This window comes from Anser brachyrhynchus (assembly GCF_964034855.1).
Source record: "Anser brachyrhynchus genome assembly, chromosome: 12".
Lineage (NCBI taxonomy): Eukaryota > Metazoa > Chordata > Aves > Anseriformes > Anatidae > Anser > Anser brachyrhynchus.
In genome coordinates this window covers 13,139,042-13,156,327 of record NC_137707.1, presented here as the reverse complement: position 1 = coordinate 13,156,327, position 17,286 = coordinate 13,139,042, and the positions used below count along the sequence as shown (strand labels likewise).

Below are 17,286 nucleotides of genomic sequence, written 5' to 3'. Positions count from 1 at the left end.
GCAGGACTTCCAGGCACACAGGTGGAGGCAGGAGGTGGGCTCGTTTTCAGGTTAAAACAAACCCACGTGGGGGAACCGACCTGGCGTTTCTCGAGCATCCAGCACAGGAGATGGTAAGGAAGTCGACAGCGTGCAGACGGGCAGATTAAGGTGCTTATCGGCGCCCGTCAAGGCCACCAAACCCGACTCCTCCGTCCCTCAGGGCCGGCTGCTCCAGCAGCATGCACTGAGCAAGGGGTACACTCCCAGGCTGTGCTCTGGGGACCTTTTGGGGCTGACACCAGAGCAGAGATCCTGGAGAGGAGTGTTTTGGGAAGAGGCTCTGGGCTTTAACAACAGGATGAAGACAGGAGCGCTGCCCAGAGCCACGTGGCCGTCAGCTTAAAGGCAGCTAATGCCAAAGATGCCAGGCCTCAAAGCAGCCGTTTCAGCTGATCAGAAGAAGGGGATTAAATGAACAAAACTCTCATCAGAAGGGGATTAAGTGAATAAGTTACACCTCTCAGCTGCTCTAGTAGGGACAGTCAGCTCCTACCAAGCTCCGAGCTGCCTCTGACACGTGCCCTGCCATGTTCCAAGCTGACTCCTTCCCTTGTGGGCACTTTCCAAAATCACCCCGTGGTGTAAGCGAAAAGCCCGATGGAGCTCTGAGCCCGTGCTGCCCTCAGCGGGGATCTGGGTGCTCTGACCTGAAGGCAACTTACTGAGCTTGTTCTTTGTAATGAGAGTAAAGTGAGAGGGGAAACCCTTAACCGGGACAGGAGCAGGCAGCTTTCCCCACAAAGGGCACCTGCGGTAACGCCTCCAAGGCTGGACCGAGCGGGCAGCAAGTGAAACCTCCATCGGGTCCCACAGAAAGTCGTCACTAAGGCTAATTAACGCAGCACACGGAGCAGTTTCTGTCCCTCTGCGGCGTGCACGAGCCAAAAAACGCTCATCCCTACCTTGCCCAGGGCGATGGAGCAGGCGGCCAGGCCGATGAGCCCCCCTTTCCGGCTGTGGGGGTGCTGGGAGAGCGCGAACTCCTGCGACAGGATCTGGATGACGTGCTTGATCTGAGACGTGTTGTTCTGAGCCACGAACTCGCGCACCAGCCTGGGGGGAGAGAAGGACAGCAGGAAGATTTAGATTTTGCCTGATGTAAACGCCTGGGGGCTCGGCTTCCTGTGGCCAGCAGAAACGCGGATGTGGAGCTGTGGGTACAGCACTCGAAGAAGAGGTCGCAAAAAGGGGAAGGTTTGGAAAGAGCACAAGTGAAACCCCCCTCTGGCCGCGCAGAGCTCTTCCTGCTCATGCTCACCAGCAGCTCGCTGCCCTCCTGCTGCCCTCATCCCTCCGGGCACCCCGTACCCACGCCTGCAGCCTTGTTTGCAGCTCACGGCCCAGCAACCAGAGCCCAGAGCCAGCTCAGGATCAGCTCTCAAGGGCCCCTCACCAGGGCTGCGTGCTCACAGCAGCACTTTCAAAGGGCTGGATGCCAGACCAGGCTGGGAGGAGGATTTCTTCCATCCCCAAGGGACTGAGAGGCCAGAGAAGAAGCCACCAGGTCCCCTGCTCCGTACGGGGCCGTGCCTCAGGCCGATGCTGCTGCAATAGATCCATCATGCATCCAGGGGGCTCGGACCCACGGTGTCCATGCTGACAGTCACGCTGCCCTCGCTTGCCACCAGGGCCACCTGGCCCTGAAAGGCAGAGCTGATGGGGACAGAGCCGGGGGCTACTGAGAGTGGGGCATGCACAAGCCGCGAGACCAATGTCCCAGACAAAGAATTCGTTTCAACAAGCTGCCTGCAGCATCAGGAGTTTCAGGCCAAAAGGAGTTTCGCAGGCCAAAGCAGGTCCCACCCCACCTTCCCCTCTCAGCAGTCCCCCCGAGGGGGCCATGACGAGGCAGTGCTCGCACTGAGGGCTGTTGGTTTACGGGGACAACGCTCCTAAAGCCCAAGCACCTCGTGAGGGGCAGCGGGGGCCGGCAAGCTCCACGTCACTGCCACAAACCCAAGAGCCATTTGAGGAAGTGGCAAGGACGTTGTTCAACCAGGACACGCGCTGTCCCACAGGATATAAGGGTCATTTGCCCCCGACACGGCACGAGACGATGGCACAGCACGCTGACAGCTCAGCGGAGAATTATTTCCCACCAGATGTGTGCCCAGCGCGGAGATTTGGGACCTTCCCCGCCACCCGTTGCTTCAGCGGACGTTCCTCTTGGATTTTTTAACAAAACGCGCTGCACAACTACAGACAAGCAGACGGGGCCTCCCCATGAAATACCTGCCTCTCCCTGGAGCTGCTTACCGCACCAGCTTTCAGCGGGGGGCTCAGTGACCCCCGCACCTGGGGGCTGCTCCCACCAAACCCTCAGGGCGCGGGCGCGAGGCAGCTGCACGCAGCTGGGCATTGGTGGTTCAGTGGTAGAATTCTCGCCTGCCACGCGGGAGGCCCGGGTTCGATTCCCGGCCAATGCAGCCCCAAAACTTTTCCCTTTTTATTCCCTTTGATTTCTGCACACGGAGCGGACCCACGGGCCTCAGCATCTCAGCCTAAGTAAGGTTCCCTATTTTAATCTTTGATGGAGGTACAAAGATTTCCAATGCCAAACTTCATATATATATATATTTTTTTTTTTTCCTGCTGTACTAGATTTGGGAAATTCTGACGCTCAGGATTTTGCGCAGACACCCCTCATGTTTTAACCCTGGGGAGCCAGACAGGGGCCGAGGGGCTGGGAAATCTCACGCTGCCCCCTTCTAGTCAAGTGCCACTGCCCAACTACCCGCTTTGTAACACAGAAAATCATTCTAGAAGATATTTATGACCTCTTTTTCCCCCAAATGATTATTACCAGTGCTCTTCTCGCCCTGCTGTGAGCAAAGCAGCTGTCCTCCTCCTCCTCCTTCGGGTCATCACGAAGCCCCTTGCTCTGCTCCACTCAGGAGCTGAGTTTTTCAGCAGTGGCAGACAAGCCCCTCTCCAAACCCGCTGATTCCAGGCGAACGGCTCTGACTCTGGTCTGAGCCCAGCCGCAGGCTCCATCCAGCAGGAGGAACGGGCACCGAGCCCCAGCAGCACGGAGGCAGCCCCTTACCGCCGGGATTCAGGGAGCGCGGCGGGGTTCTTGTTTGGGGAGCGCCAGCTTTATGCCCCTCGGGGTTTAACGGGCTCGGGGCTGCGGGAGGCACCCAACGGGCGATGCACAGGGCCAGGGAGCAGAAGCTACTCCCACTTTATGGGGCACGGGGCTGGGAGGCACCCGACCGGTGTGCTGAGTCCATCCTTGCACGGTGCTGCTCCACCGCAGGTCTGGGCTCACCTAAACCCAGGCACCCCCACAAGGGGCTGCCCCTTGGCTTCCTCCCCCTGGCACCCTTCCCTCGTTGGGCGCTCAGCCCCATCAGCAGGTCCCCAGTCGGATCTGGGGTGGCACAAAGCAATCGGGAAACCGCGGCCCCGGGGCAGGACGAGCGGGGGCAGAGCTGCCCCCCCCGGCCGAGGGGGGCCGACCTGCGTGTCCGCCACGACCCCCGCTGGGACACGACCCCCGGGGGAGGCAGAGGACGAGGAGCAGAGAAAGGGGCCGGGTCCGCCCCGCACAAACCCACCTCCCACCCCAAATCCCCCCGGGCCCAGCCCCGGGACCCCAGCCCCCGGGGACAGCCCGGGGCAGCCGGGACCCGCCGCGCCCGGAGGGGTTCGGGGGGGGGTCCCCGTGTCCCCGGGGGGGTCTCCCGGTGCCTCCCCCCCCCCGTCCCCCCCCCCCCCGCCGCTCACTTCTCGATCTCCAGCGCCGCCACCTTCCTCTTCTCGTACAGCTTGTCGTTCAGCGCCCGCACCACGCTGGGCGCCAGCGGCGCCAGGTCCCGCTCCGCGTTCATGGCACCGGCACCACCGGCGGCCTCCCCCCTCCCTCCCCCCCCAAACCCTCCGCACCCCCCTCACGTGACCCCCACCAACCCTCACGTGACCCTCAGCACCCCTCACGTGGCCCCCATCCCTCCTCAGGACCCCCCCCTGGCGGCCGGAGGACCAACCCCCCCCCCAGCCTCCACCCAGCCTCCACCATCCCCCGGCCTCCATCTCCATCCTCGCTCCATGCCTCGCCCTCTTTATTCCAAACCATTACAGAGAACACCCCCATAACCCCCCCGCAAGCCCCCCAAAGCCCCCCCCAGTTTGCCGTGACCCCCCGTTAGCTGTGGTGCCGCCCACAATCAGCTCCATCCCCATGGAGGACCCCATGGAGGCCCCCGGTCACTTGTCCGTGGGGAGGCCCCGCAGGTAGTACACCCAGGAGACCCCCGGCCCCACGCCGGCCGCCCGGGGGCAGGAGACCACCAGGCGGCTGGTGACGGGGGTCCTGCCGCCGCCCGGGCTGCCCTCGAAGGAGACGGCCATGAAGATGGTCTTCTTGGGGCGCAAGGTCCCGGTGGCCCGGACGGCGAAGGCCGGGTTCTCCACGCTGTAGGTGAAGGCCGTGGGCTGGAGGAAGACGTTCTTGAAGGGGATGGAGGTGCTGCTGCCGGCCTTGATGGGGAAGGGGCCCTGCGGCTTGGGCGGCAGGGCCAGGCCGAAGAGGGGGATGCTGTACTCGCCCCCCGGCGGGCCCGAGAGCTGCAGGGTGGCCCGGGACTCGCCCAGCTGGCAGGGCTCGTAGGTCACCTCCACGCACACCTCCGAGCCCCCCGCGCAGGCTGGGGGCGTGCTGATGGTTTTCTCCGTCTGGAAGTCGGGGCAGTCGGTCTGTGCGGGGGGCAGAAGAGATGGGGAGGGGGTCACAAAAGCAGAGCTTGGGGGATGAGAATATAAAGAGCAGGGAACAAACAAATCGAGGTTCCCGACTGCATCACGCTTTCCCTTTCCTGCCCCTGACTTCCCAGTTCCCTCACCGTGTCCCTGCTGACCACCCATAGGGTCTGCCCAAACGTGCCCCAAAGGGACAACCCTACAGCCAAGCCCTGGGGGACCAAAATCCCTGGCTCCAGCAGCGAAGTGGGAGTCCAGGCACTGTGGGACCCTAAAGGGCAGCAGGGGAGGTCTGCAAGGAGACCGGCTGGGCTCCCTCCCTCCCGCCAGAGCGTGCTGGGCTCACCTGGAGGACGTAGTCTGTCTTCTGACGGCTGTAGTTCGTGACTTTGGCGGTGAGGGTCTGGTTAGAGCCCAGCGTGGTGCAGAAGTAGAGTGGCTTCTCCGGCTTGCTGGGGGTGGCTTTCAGGCTCAGCTCGTAGTGGCACGAGCCCAAGTCGCTGCTGTGGAGCATCAGGCGCCCGGTGCTCTCGCCCACCTTCAGGGGCCGGTACTCGAAGACAAGATCAGCCTGGGAGGGATGAAGGGAAAAGCCACGGGCTCAGGCAGAGGACGGGGGAAAGCAGCCCTGGGTGTGCTCAGGCCGTGCTGGGAGGCAGTGCAGGCGGCTCCCAAGGGGCACAACTAACAGCCGGCCCCTCACCGTGGCTCCTGCTTTAGCAGGCTCTAGTAGCCATGCCCCTGCTGTGCTCACACACCACGTCCCTATTGCAGCACACTGCCAAATTCGAGTTAGGGAGGACAGGCTGGCATGCACAGCGACCTGCAGGGCTGCCCCAGCAGCTTTCTTGGGAAACCAGCCCGAAACCCCCACCTCCATACATCCACACTCGTGTTTCAGTGCTATTACAGCAGTATTTTTGTCTTTTTCAGTGTTTCCAGCAGTTCTCAGGACAGCTGGGCGGCCTGACCCAGCCCATCCATCGAGCACAGTGCTCGTGAGGACACAGGAGACCCCAGTGGCCCTGCATGGGGCCTGGCCCCAAGCAGAGCGATCGGGGGGGCACAGGGCAGTCACGCTCAAAGGATGGCCTGAGGGACACCGACTCCTGGTTTTGCACATCACGAGGGGTGCAAAGAGCATCAGTGCAGGGCAGTTCCCACCAGAGACACTCTCACATGCTTCTGTCCCTTCATATTAGCGGTGGGAGCTGCCACCCTCGGAGAGCAGCCCCCTGTTTCTCTCCCAGAAGGGCCGCGGGGAGCAGCTGGGTGGGCTGGGCACCTACCTCTGCCTGGGCAGGCACAGTGAAGTGCGGGGGGACGCTGACGTCGGGCACTTTGCAATCGACGTCGAACACCACTGGGACGGCCAGCGGGTTGTCCACCCTGACGGCAGAAGACACGCTCTGCCGCACAGCGGCGCTCACTTCAACGGTGCCGACGGGTCCTGGTGCCGTGGCCTTGAAAGTGATCATGTAAAACAAGTACTCCTCGGTCGCCTCGTTGAGGAAGGTCACCTGGATTGGAGAAAAAAAGGGAGGTGCCGGTTGTTTTGCAGATAACCCCCCCCCAGCTGTGCTAGGCCGGCCTGCAGAGCCCTGCAGCTCAGCACCCTGCCTCCACAACAGCCACAGCAGCCACCTAGGAGGAGCGCAAGGCATTTCCACTTTGTGTTCTCCAACTGCTTCCCCCTCACCAATGCCCTGACCCACCAGTGCTACGCAGCCCTCAAGGGGACCTGCACTGAGAGCGACAGTGCAAGGTGGAGGTGCCTGCTGTTCGGTGGCCACCCAGGACCTACAGCCCCACGTTTGGCACTTGGAGGTGTGAAAACAGGCACGAGGCTTCTCAGGGAGCAAAGAGCCCCTTGAAAGACCCCAAGGAGCCCCTCGAAGGACTCTGCAGCCTGGTGTCCGCGTTTACCATTGTGTTAAAGACGCCCTCCTTGTAGGAGAGGAAGGTGAGCTTGTAGTCCTTCTTGTCGGAGCCAGGCACGTCAATGTACTCCAGCCCACGCAGCACGGAACCGCTCTCCAGGTTCTCTGGTTTGAGTATGTCCATCACCACGAGGAACCTGGGGGTGAGGAGGAGGCGAGGAAGGTCAGCGGGAAGGACTCCCGTAGGATATGGGGGGAATGCCACAGCCCCTCTCCTCCTCCCTGCACCAAGCAGAGGGAGCCAGCACCCCAGAAGAGCCCCCCAGGATGGGTCTGAACACGGCACTGTGACCCCAGGCACCCATGGCCACAAGTGGCCAAGGAGAAGCTTGCTGGAAGGAGCTCCCAGGCGCTGCAGGGACTGCTGATGGGAGGAGGCTTCGGGGCACGACTCACCTCTGTGGTCTGCTCAGCCAGTTGGAGACAGGGACGAGCTCGGTGTAGGAGGTCCTGCACGGTACCTCCCGAACAATGGTCCCCGAACACTTCGGGCCCTCAGCAGTCCCCTGCAGGAGGTAGTGCAAACCTGTCCCGTCTGGCAAGGGGAAGAAGATGGAGCCCTAGAAATAAGGAATGGGATGGGGTGAGCTCTCCTGCTTTCTGGCCAGAACAGCTACTGGCTCTCAAGCACCCCCAGACCGTTGCAGGTCCCTGTGACTCAAGTAGCACCGAGTGATGCAGGCAGTGGAGCTGTGACCACAGCCCAGTGGCCGGTGCAGGTGGAGGTGGTGTCACTGTCCCCACTCAGGCTGGCACAACGACAGGGCATTGCTAAGCTTGACTACCCTGCTGACAGTGTTGGGATTAGCCCCAAAATTATTGCCAAGAGCCCATGTGCTAGCACGGCAGGGTCCCACCAGCCAGAGTGGGCTCACACACAGCAATCCTCTCGGGTGCCACCAGGTCACCACCACATGCCCTCTGTGGCATCTCCTCTGCCCCCAGGGCAGCCGAAATCTGCAGGACCCCCGCAGCAGGGCTTTAAATGTGAATATCAACCATTAAAGAGATACTGAACACGTGTAACCCTACAGGGCACAGATCTGCTTGGTGCCCTGGAGACTGAACCCGGAGATCTCTGGCCTCCGTTCGTGCTCTGGCTCAAATTCTGCCTTGCTGTAAGGTCAGCTGGAACGGGGCAGGGGGCTGACAGGCACCTCCAGCTCCCCAGAGCCATTCTCAGCTGAGCCCCTTGATCTAAGGGCTTGTCTCAGAAACAGTGCCCATGGAAATGGAGGGGAAAAATCACCCCTCTCTGTTCAGCCTGGGACCCTTAGGAAAGGCTCTTTCCAAAGCTCCCACGTCACCGAAGATGATGTCAAGAGATGCCCTGGGCAGGATCCCACCCGACAGACTGCTCTCAGACCAGCAGCACAGCTTTGCCCCCCTTGTTGCAAAAAGACCCCGAGCCACGGCAGGGTCAGCAGCGCAGTGCTGTCCAGGGCTTGGGGAGCTTGTGCAGCCCACAGGGCTGAGAATGAAGGGCTCTGAGCCCCCCTGGGCTGCACGGGCAGGGACCAGGAGCTGTACAGAACAAATCTCATTTCCTGAGCCTTCAGACAACCTGACTTTTCAGATTAGCTCTTCTATGCCTGGCCTTTAACCACCCAGAAACCCAGCTTCCAACATAGGATCTGTCCTGGTTTCAGTTAGGGTAATTTTCCTCCTAGTAGCTGGTAGGGTGCTATGTTTTGGATTAGGATGAGAAGAGCACTGATAACATGCTGATGTTTTAATTGTTGCAGAGCAGTGCTTACGCTAAGCCAAGGACTTTTCGGCTTCTCGCTCTGTCCTGCCAGCGAGCAGGCTGGGGGTGCAGCAGGAGCTGGGAGGGGACAGACCCAGGACAGCTGACCCCAACTGGCCAAAGGGGTATTCCACACCATATGGCACCATGCTGAACAACATATAGGGGTGGCTGGCCGGGGTGGGGGGCCGGCTGCTCAGGGATAGGCTGAGCATTGGTCAGCGGGTGGTGAGCAATTGCATTGTGCATCATTTGTTTCGTACACATTATTATTAGTAGTACTATTATTATTATTATTTTCCTGTCTTAATAAACTGTCTTTATCTCAACCCATAGGCTTCACTTTCCCGTTTCTCTCCCCCATCCCGGAGAGGGAAGGGGGAAGGGTGAGCAAACGGCTGTGTGGTGCTGAGCTGCCGGCCGGGTTAAACCACAACAGGACCATAGGATGAATTGATCATAACCCAAGTTTGGAGGAGAACATCTTGTCCAACCTCCTGCCCAAAGCAGGGTGAGCTCTGGGGGTCATGCTACAGGGGTCAGCATGCTGGCCCGTCACATACCTGGTGCTTCTTTTTGTCGGAGCTCATGGTTAGGGGGCTGTAGGTGATCTTGTAGGGCTTGTTTTGTTCGTTGGCCTCTAGGTGGAAAAATTCAGGCCCTTTCCAGTGTTCGCCCTCAATGACGGGCTTCACGGTGCAGGCCTCGTTGCTCGGGTTGGACAGGAGGACGGTCTGGCTGTGTGTCTCGCGCACGTCACATGCAAACGTCAGCGTCTGCAATGGAGGAGCACAGAGGGGGCCTGGCTGTACAGTGGGATCCTTTCACTGCCGCGGGACTGGCACCTGCTCACCAGCTGGAAGAGGGGTCAGAGGAAGAGGCAGAAGCCTGGAGTTGGGGTGGGAGCTGTGGGGCAGGCAGTCTGGGCTATCAGCCCCAGCTGGAAGAGGGTCCTGTGCTGCCCAGGGGGGTGGGAGAGCTGTAAAGGACTCAGACCGGCTCTATACCAGGCTCTGGAGCACAGCAAGAAGCACTTTAGGAAAAGTTATATGCAAAATGCCCATTCAGACCATAGGCTTTGGGGTCAATCAAGCTGCTTGCTCTCAGAAGAAGGGAGAGGAACAAGTCCTTTGCATGCTGGGTGATGGGGCTGCGGCTTCCCAAGGAGGGGAGAAAGAAACGGGGAGCAGGTGAGGGGCCTCCAGTCCCCGTCCTGGCTCTGCTGCGGTTACCTCTTTGCTCACAGGGGCCTCCACACAGCACCCTGCCAGCGTAAGCCGGAGCGGCTTGCTGCCCTGGATGGAGCACTGCAGTCCCTCGTACTGGATAGAGAGGCTCGGCTTCGAGGGGTGGAAGCTGACGACGAAGGGGACATCCATTCCTGGGGAGATGTACCCCTTCGTGGGGCTGATGGAGAAATCAGGCTTGAAGCTCTTGACGTCCCACTTAAACCTTGCCAAGGAAAGCACAAAGACAGAAGGAAGGATTAGCAACGGGGAGGCTGTGGATGCAATGTGCTGCTCCAAACCTCCTGCGGGCTTCTCCACAGGATCTCAGGCATGGCAAGGTGTCAAGCTGAGCAGGACTCAGCTTGCACCTGTCTATAAAAGATTTGGGTGTATCCCTGCTAACTGCACAATCTTGGCTGCATGGCTCTCCAGTGGGACGAAAAAAGCAGAGGAGAACTGTCTGGGCAAGCTACAGCACCACCCAACCCTCGCCCAAGCTCCCAGCACTCAGATGGAGCAGGGGGTTGCATTACTTGACTCCTATGTCGCCCATGTTCTGCATGGTGATGCGCTGCGACGCGTGGCTCTGCTGCAGCACCGCTCCGAAGTTGAGGTGTTCCTGGTCCAGGCTGACGTGGATGCCCTGGCAGGAGCCCCGCACCATGAAGAGGGAGCGCGCCAGGCCCTTGCTCTCCAGCATCACTTCCCCAGCGAACGGCTGGATGCGGCGCTTTGGGGAGAAGACCACCTCCACTTTGCAGGTGTCTCCTTTGGGCTTCAGATTCAGTTCGCCGGTGGGGTGCACGCAGAGAACCTGCGCAAAGAAACGGGTGGAAACTGCTTCATCTGGCAACCGAGCTGCGAGTCCTTTATCACGAGAGGCAGAGCAGAGTCCTCCAGTCCTGCTTACATACATTCCTCTTCTGTCCCCAGCACCACTGCCCCAACCTCAGTCCTTCCCCGGTACGCATCCCTGGGCACCAAAGGTGTTTTCCTGTGGCACGTCCATCTGGCCATGGCAAGCGGGACTGCACCTTCCAGAGTCACTCTGTGCAAACCTCAAGAGGGCTGTAACTCTCGGTCATCAGAGACTGGTTTGCCTCCCTTACCTTCCCATATCTGAACTACGTGGCCACATCCAGACACAGGTGTTTGAACCAAGTTAGAGGAATTGTGCCTGCTTCTCACTGCTGGCTGCTAGGGGAGCTGTGACACCTTGCTCAGGTGAGACATCGCAGGTATCTACTGGTCGAGCACCCTCGGGAGGCAGGACAGGACAGGACAGCACACAGGCAGCCAACACAGCACACAACTGCAATTAATGCTAGCTCCCACCTGGAGCAGCCTTACCCCGTGTTCTTGCAGCTCTGGCACAGAGGACTTGAAACTGAGCTTGAAAGTGAGAGGGGCGAGACTGTTGTTTGCTATGGTGACAGTCTTCTTCACCGTCTGTCCGATGGAGAGGGCTCCCAGCTTCACCACCTTCCCTTGTGGTTCCACAACATCAACCTGAGGCAGAAGGAATTAGTATGGAGCAAAAGGAAAGGAGGAGGAAAGGTTTTCTACCCCTTCATGGCAGAAAAGCAGAACAGGGCAAGGGAAGAGGGATGAGGAAGTGAGAGAGCCATGCTGGCGGGCTGTAACCCGAGTTTTAGGATTTGGATGTCATCTCACCTTCATTTCTGTGCCCCTTCCTTGGACCTCCACAGTCTGGTGGTAAAGGCCATTGATTTCAAAAGGGATGAGCTCCTGGTAAGATGCAACCTCTCTGGGATAGAAAGTGACGGGCACTTCCATGGCCCCTCCTGGGCGAAGGATGCACGCTGGGCAGCCCACCTCCAGGTGCGCGGTGCCGGCGAACAGGCAGCTCAGGCTGGCGGAAAGCACGAGGAGAAGCAGAGGTGTCACAAGGCTGCGTGTGCTCCGCAGGAGACATCGGGGCTGCTCGGGGCTCTCCCGTCTCCTCTCACTGCATCCTCAGGCCAGGAGGGCCCCAGCTGCTCCCTCCCAGGGTGTGTTATCCTGGCACAAGGTCTCCTTGTGCTCAGCGGTGGGAAATGGGATGACCTGGTCCCTTATGTGACCGGCACCCCGAGGAGAGATGAATAACATCCTGGGGGAATGCTTAGTGAAGCCTCACAGCCAGCACAGCTGGGCACGAAGGATCCTGCTGTGTCACACCAGGAGGGAGGAGCACGTTTGAACATAAAGATAACGTGACATTCTGGGGTAAAGCAGCTGAAAAGCTCAACAAACAGATGGGGGCTCGGGCTGCCAGGCAGGGTGTCACGCTCAGCGTGCAGGATGGGATGGGTCCACGGGCTGCACCCAGATCCCTGCTGTTGTGGCTTCCCTGGGACACCTCAGCCAGGCTTTTGGTCAGACCCCAGGAGCTCACAGCAGAGCGGTGCAGCCTGCTCAGCCTGCCTGTGACACCAGACCCTGTGTCCTCATGCAGCCCCAACCCCTGTTTGGCCAACAGCCCTGCTCGCCGCAAGGACGTGGAGCCAGGACACTAAGCAAGGGCTGAAGGAGCGTGTGAAGGCCTACCTGACATCCTTGTCTGCTTTGTTCGTGATGACGAGGGTCTGCCGGGCAGGTGGCATCCCAGCCTGGTAGACAAAGCAGGCTCCAAAGTTGAGTCTGGTGGCAGAGAAGTGGATGGCGGGTACTACCACAGTGGCCAGGAACACGCAGGTAAACGTGGGACCCTGGCTGATCTGGGGGGCAGAGAGAGAGTGTGAGCCAGCTGAAGGGATGGGAACTGCAACCACAAACACCGGAGGTGGCTGAGGAAGGACACGGGGGGACAATAAGGAAAACCAGGTGCCGAAGGACAGCAGAAGGTGGGCTGTGAGGGAAAGGTTTTTGGGAGTCACGGCTCCTGCTGGTGCATGGGGAAGGCGAAGGTCCCGTACCAAACATGGGTGCCTCACCTGCAGTGTCAGCTCCACGTCCTTTAAAGAGCACATTTTCTGCGGGTGGAAAACCAGCTGGGTCTCCACTTTGCTCTCAGCCTGCACGCTGCCTGTCTGAGGGGCGAGGGTGAGGAGCTGCACTCGGGCTGCAGGGCCGCTCAGCTCCCACGAGAAGCTGAAGCCGAATTTTCCGTTATTGCAGATGCTGAGGACGCGCTTGGTGCTCTCGTTCAGCTGCACCTGCAGGGAGACAGGGGCAAGGACACGTGGAGCACCAGCTGACAGCAAGTGCTCCTTCCTCATGTGCTCCTGGGGCCTTCCTGGGGCTGAAGACCGCTGTGAAGGCTCAGCCTCACTCTCTCGAGACCAGCTTATACAGCTAAACGAAGATAACCATGCACTGCTCACCTCCTCGAAATCAATGACGTTGACCTCCTGCGCGCTGAGCTCGGTGCCGCGGCCGTCGCCACTCTCACACCTGACGGAGACGCTCATGCTGTAGCCGCTGGCCTTGATATTCAAGCAGAGGGGCTCCGTCTTCCTCTTGACATCGCACTTGAGGTTGAAGACCACCTCTCCTTCCAGTGTTGGTGTGAAGACGACTGTAATGGGAAGCCTGGGGAGAGAAGACCCTTTTTCTGCTCCATTCTCCATCTCTGACATCTTTTTTGGCCCTGTACTGCCTGGCTCATGAGAGAGCAGCAACTGATGCAGGGTGCTCTCTTATCACACACCCGGTGCCAAGTCACAACTCAGCATCTTTTAAGCCACAGCAAAGCCACCCAGAGCTCACATTCTCTCCAGGCACTGGGACAGGCTGTGAGTGGGCACAGGGAGATCCTCAGTGGGTCAGCAGGCGTGCTGGTGGCCTGTGGCACTGCTTGCACAGCCCCTGGCTCAGGATCATATGGGTGAAGCCCCAGAACATGCTTTTGTCATCAAAAACAGAAGATCCAAGCTCACACTTCTCTAGGAAGGGGGCCTGGAAGCCCAGCGAAACCCAGACACAGCCACCAGACAGAGAAACGTGCTGACCAGCGGTGTCCCCAAGGGGAAGGAATGAAACAAGCTGGATTTATGCTATTGCTGCGAGTCATCTGGTGACTACAGAGGGGAGAAAGCCTCAAAAGCAATGTGAGCATGCAACGTTTGGCAGGTGGGAGAGGGAACCTGGCCGGGGATGCTGCCATGTTACCTTGAAAGGGGAGCGATGGAGCCTTCCAGGGGCTCTATTTTCACGGAGGTGCTGCATCCCTCTGAGAAGAGAGAGCTTTCTCTGAAGGCAAAGCTGAAGGCTTCCTTCTCGCTGTTGATCATATAGATGGTCTGGTGTACCTTGTGCCCTGAGGAAGGGATGGAGCAGCTCTTGCAAACCCTTTGGCAGCCAGGCCACTGCTGCACGCTGTGCTCCTGGCCAGGGGGGCCACGGGCTTCTGACTCCCTGGGATCCCCAGCATCACCCCCAAATCCTCTCTTAGAACCCCCAGTCATGCACTATGACCCAAACACCCACGTCTTCCTCCCTTCCCCTTCCTCTCCCTCATACACTCAGGTCCAGGAGCTGGCTGATCTGCTCACACCAGTGCCTGATCCCATTTCCAGCTTCCTTTTCAGAGCTTGCTGGAGCAGGAGGACTGGAGCAGCACGTCTGAGTGTATAAGGTACAATCATGGTGCTCACCGACTAACAGCAAGTGGAAGTTCAGGTGGGACCTGTCCAGAGTCACCAGCGGATCGGTGGTGTTGCCCACCAGCAGGAACGGGACTGAAACGCTCTGCTCGGGGATCGTAAAGACCCAGAATGACTCCGTGATGTCCAGATGCCGGGGGATGAATTCAAACTTGATCTGGGGAAAAAGAGACAAATGAAGGAAAGTTGCTGCCCTTGGCAGGGGTAAGGGAAGAGGGATGCACGCTGCACCATAGAGAAACCCCAGAAAGCTCCACCTTATGCACTGCCAACTCAGAAAGAGGCCACCGTGCCACTTACAGCCCAAAGGCATGGCAGGTGGGGTACAGCGTGACAACAGGTTCATCTGCCAGCTTATTTGTGCTATATGCAAAGGTTTCCTCATGGTCGTGGTTAAAGCAAGTTCACAGTGAGGTGGGACATCCCGAGAGTGCAGACACAGCTGGTGCCAAACTGGCATGTGTGTGTGCCAGACCGACCTTCTTCTCTTTCTGCACCCACCTCTGCTTTTTTCCCCGGCTGGATCTGCCCTTTCTCTGTGAGGCAGAAGAAAGCTGTCTGTCCTGGTGGAGCTGCAGGGTCTTGGCAAGTCCACTGGAAGGAGTACGCGGAACTGGTTGGGTTCATAACCATGAAGGTCCTGGGCACGTAAAGTGAAAAAGACTATGAAGGTGGCATTGGGAGGTCAATAATTCCATCCTGCAGCAAATGTCAGGCACTTCCAGTCCTGGATGACATCCAGTTGTTGGGTACAGGTGGACAACGCTGGCAACATGAACGTTGCGCCTGCTTTTTAGGAGCCCTGTTCGTCTCCCACGCAGACATAACAACAGTCATTGAGAAAGAAATTAGCAACGGCATAGCCAAACTTTTGCACATTAAAAAGGTAACCACACCAACTGAGGTAACCCACACCAACTGAGGAGACACTACCAGCTGTGCTTATTGAAGAAAAGGGCAAAGAGAACAAAAAATTGGCCACTTGGTCTTGGCCACTGACCAGCTTGTTCCAGCCACATGTCAGCAGGTCACAGACGTGGTACAGATGTGCCATGGGGCTTGGAAGAGGAGCTGGAGAGGTCTCTGGTTGAGGGGGTGACCAGGAGACCATCAACAGGGGAAGCCGTGCCCACACCTACCTGCTGTTCCTGCTACGAACACCAATCGCTGCAAACTCGACCACCCTCGTGTTGAGACCCAGCGTTGTCCCCTTCGGGTCCTGCAGCTCGGGGCTGCGCCTTTTTGCAGTGATGTAGTCGGAGTCTTCCAGCTCAAAGTGGCAATGTGGCATCTGGCTTCTCCCCTTCACGACCACTTCTGGGCCCTTTTGATTCGGCTTCAGGTTGGGAATACTAGGAAGAAAGGGACTGGTATTATTGTTTCCATACAGCTGGCTGCTTGTGCTGCATCCTCTCTCAGTGCAAGCGCTGCCAGCAAGTCAAACAGAACTGCAAAACTGACATGGCAGAAACACAGAGGTGTGCCTAGAGCAGCACACAAGTTTCCGCATGGAGAAGGAGGTCATGTTCGTGTGATAAAGAAGCACAGCCAGGGGTTAGCTGGCCCCTAGACAGCCTTTCTGGATCTCTCATTCCAGATTTTGCAACCCTCCAGGAGCTTAAAAATGAAATGTCATTTCCCAGTGTCTCCATATCTGCTTTTACAAGGCCAGGCAGTCATCTTTGTTTGGTCCTGAGTGCTCGTTGTTTCTGCAGACTCTGGGGCTTGCTGTTCCCAGGCTCTGCATTCCCACCCCCCGGTCAGAGGCAATACTGTGACTCAGGGTAGCCTGAGTTAACAAGTTAGCAATCCTGGACGCTTCCTACCTGCAGAGCATGCAGCTCTCAAAGTCCCCCACGTACACCGGGGAGAACTTCATCTGGAAGAGCTGCTCCTGGCCGGCAGGGATGGTGCCGCTGCGGGGCTCGACAGAGAAGAGCGGGGTGGCACGGACGGTGCTCGGGGGTGAGCTCAGGGAGGGTGAGTCGTGCCCCGGAGAGTGGCCCCGCTGGCTGGGCTGGAGCTTCTCGGAGGCACCAGAAGCGGAGGAGAGGAAATCCCCTGTGGGAAGGAAGAGGTTAGCAGGACATCTTCTTCCAAAAAGGAAATCTGCTGTTTCTCCAGCTGCAAGTGGACGGGAGGGGAACTGGGATGCAGTTGGCGTGTCCCTCAGCCCGTGCTTTCTGCATTGAGGAACAGAGTGGTCAAGGTCATCTTGCTTCTGTGTTACTGCTGGCTAAGTTGTAATCCTGGAAAGTCCTGGGGATAGGTGTGAAAGTGAGGACAGACAGCAGGGAGATTTGGGGGTAAGAGAGGGCAAATACAGTGAAAAGGCCCAGCAGAACCAGAGAACTGCTTAGATCAAAACACACCACTGAACATCACTCCGTAGAAGATGCTCGGATGAAGGCTATGTCTCTGTTAGCAAATTAAATGAGCCCAGGACTGAAGCCAGCTGTATCACTCCGTGTTGTTAAACTCTCTCCATCTCCAGAATGGAGTTGCTAGATGCAGACTTCTCCTGGCCAGCGCTCGCTCCCAAAACATTTCCAGGAACTACTGGGAGAATTGGCCTGGGTCAAACCTGTGTCAACTAGCCAGAGAGCAGTGTGCTACAGCACCTGGGAAAATTTCTGGGTGCTATTTCATGTCAGACAGCCTCATCTCTTAGGGGCAGCATTAAGTCCAACTTCAAGTGACTAAAACACACCGGGCAGCCCCAGCTGCCACGCAGAGCCAGTGCCTTACCTTCCAGGGTGGCGAGGAGCAGCTCCCCAGCTCGGCTCGCTGCCCTTTCATCCCCCATGTCCTCCATCCAGGTGTATTCCAGGGCCACGTTCCCTGTGTTGGACAGCCGGAAACTGGAAAGCCAGAAGGGAAACAAAAAGGCCCATAAATCCAGAGCGAGTAGAGAAGTAACACTGCCAGGTGGGCTCCTGGCACCCTTCTTTGTGCTGAGCAGTGTGTTCTTCCCCAGCCTTGTCTCCATTGCTGTCCTGGGCTGTCAGGGACAAAGTAAT

At 58.5% G+C, this 17,286-nt stretch overlaps 2 protein-coding genes across 2 annotated transcripts in view; both read right to left on the bottom strand.

The window, feature by feature from the left end:
* VAC14 (VAC14 component of PIKFYVE complex) overlaps positions 1–3,958 on the bottom strand; it is a 50,283-nt gene extending 46,325 nt beyond the window's left edge. The window contains exons 1-2 of the mRNA XM_080552787.1: positions 3,772–3,958; positions 945–1,095 (exon numbers count right to left, since the gene is read on the bottom strand). Of these exons, the coding sequence (XP_080408913.1) occupies positions 945–1,095; positions 3,772–3,875 (255 nt within the window). The 5' untranslated portion in view covers positions 3,876–3,958. The remainder of the gene's footprint in view (positions 1–944; positions 1,096–3,771) is intronic.
* Positions 3,959–4,172: 214 nt separating this feature from the next.
* The window catches only part of HYDIN (HYDIN axonemal central pair apparatus protein), a 129,105-nt gene continuing 115,991 nt past the window's right edge, over positions 4,173–17,286 (bottom strand). Inside the window, exons 68-86 of the mRNA XM_080552306.1 lie at positions 17,015–17,127; positions 16,093–16,327; positions 15,406–15,618; positions 14,768–14,906; positions 14,258–14,423; positions 13,773–13,920; positions 12,986–13,193; positions 12,596–12,817; positions 12,210–12,379; positions 11,334–11,532; positions 11,010–11,168; positions 10,193–10,473; positions 9,663–9,882; positions 8,994–9,206; positions 7,080–7,243; positions 6,670–6,820; positions 6,033–6,263; positions 5,090–5,314; positions 4,173–4,740 (exon numbers count right to left, since the gene is read on the bottom strand). Coding sequence (XP_080408432.1) covers positions 4,252–4,740; positions 5,090–5,314; positions 6,033–6,263; positions 6,670–6,820; positions 7,080–7,243; positions 8,994–9,206; positions 9,663–9,882; positions 10,193–10,473; positions 11,010–11,168; positions 11,334–11,532; positions 12,210–12,379; positions 12,596–12,817; positions 12,986–13,193; positions 13,773–13,920; positions 14,258–14,423; positions 14,768–14,906; positions 15,406–15,618; positions 16,093–16,327; positions 17,015–17,127 — 3,946 coding nt within the window. The 3' untranslated portion in view covers positions 4,173–4,251. The remainder of the gene's footprint in view (positions 4,741–5,089; positions 5,315–6,032; positions 6,264–6,669; positions 6,821–7,079; positions 7,244–8,993; positions 9,207–9,662; positions 9,883–10,192; positions 10,474–11,009; positions 11,169–11,333; positions 11,533–12,209; positions 12,380–12,595; positions 12,818–12,985; positions 13,194–13,772; positions 13,921–14,257; positions 14,424–14,767; positions 14,907–15,405; positions 15,619–16,092; positions 16,328–17,014; positions 17,128–17,286) is intronic.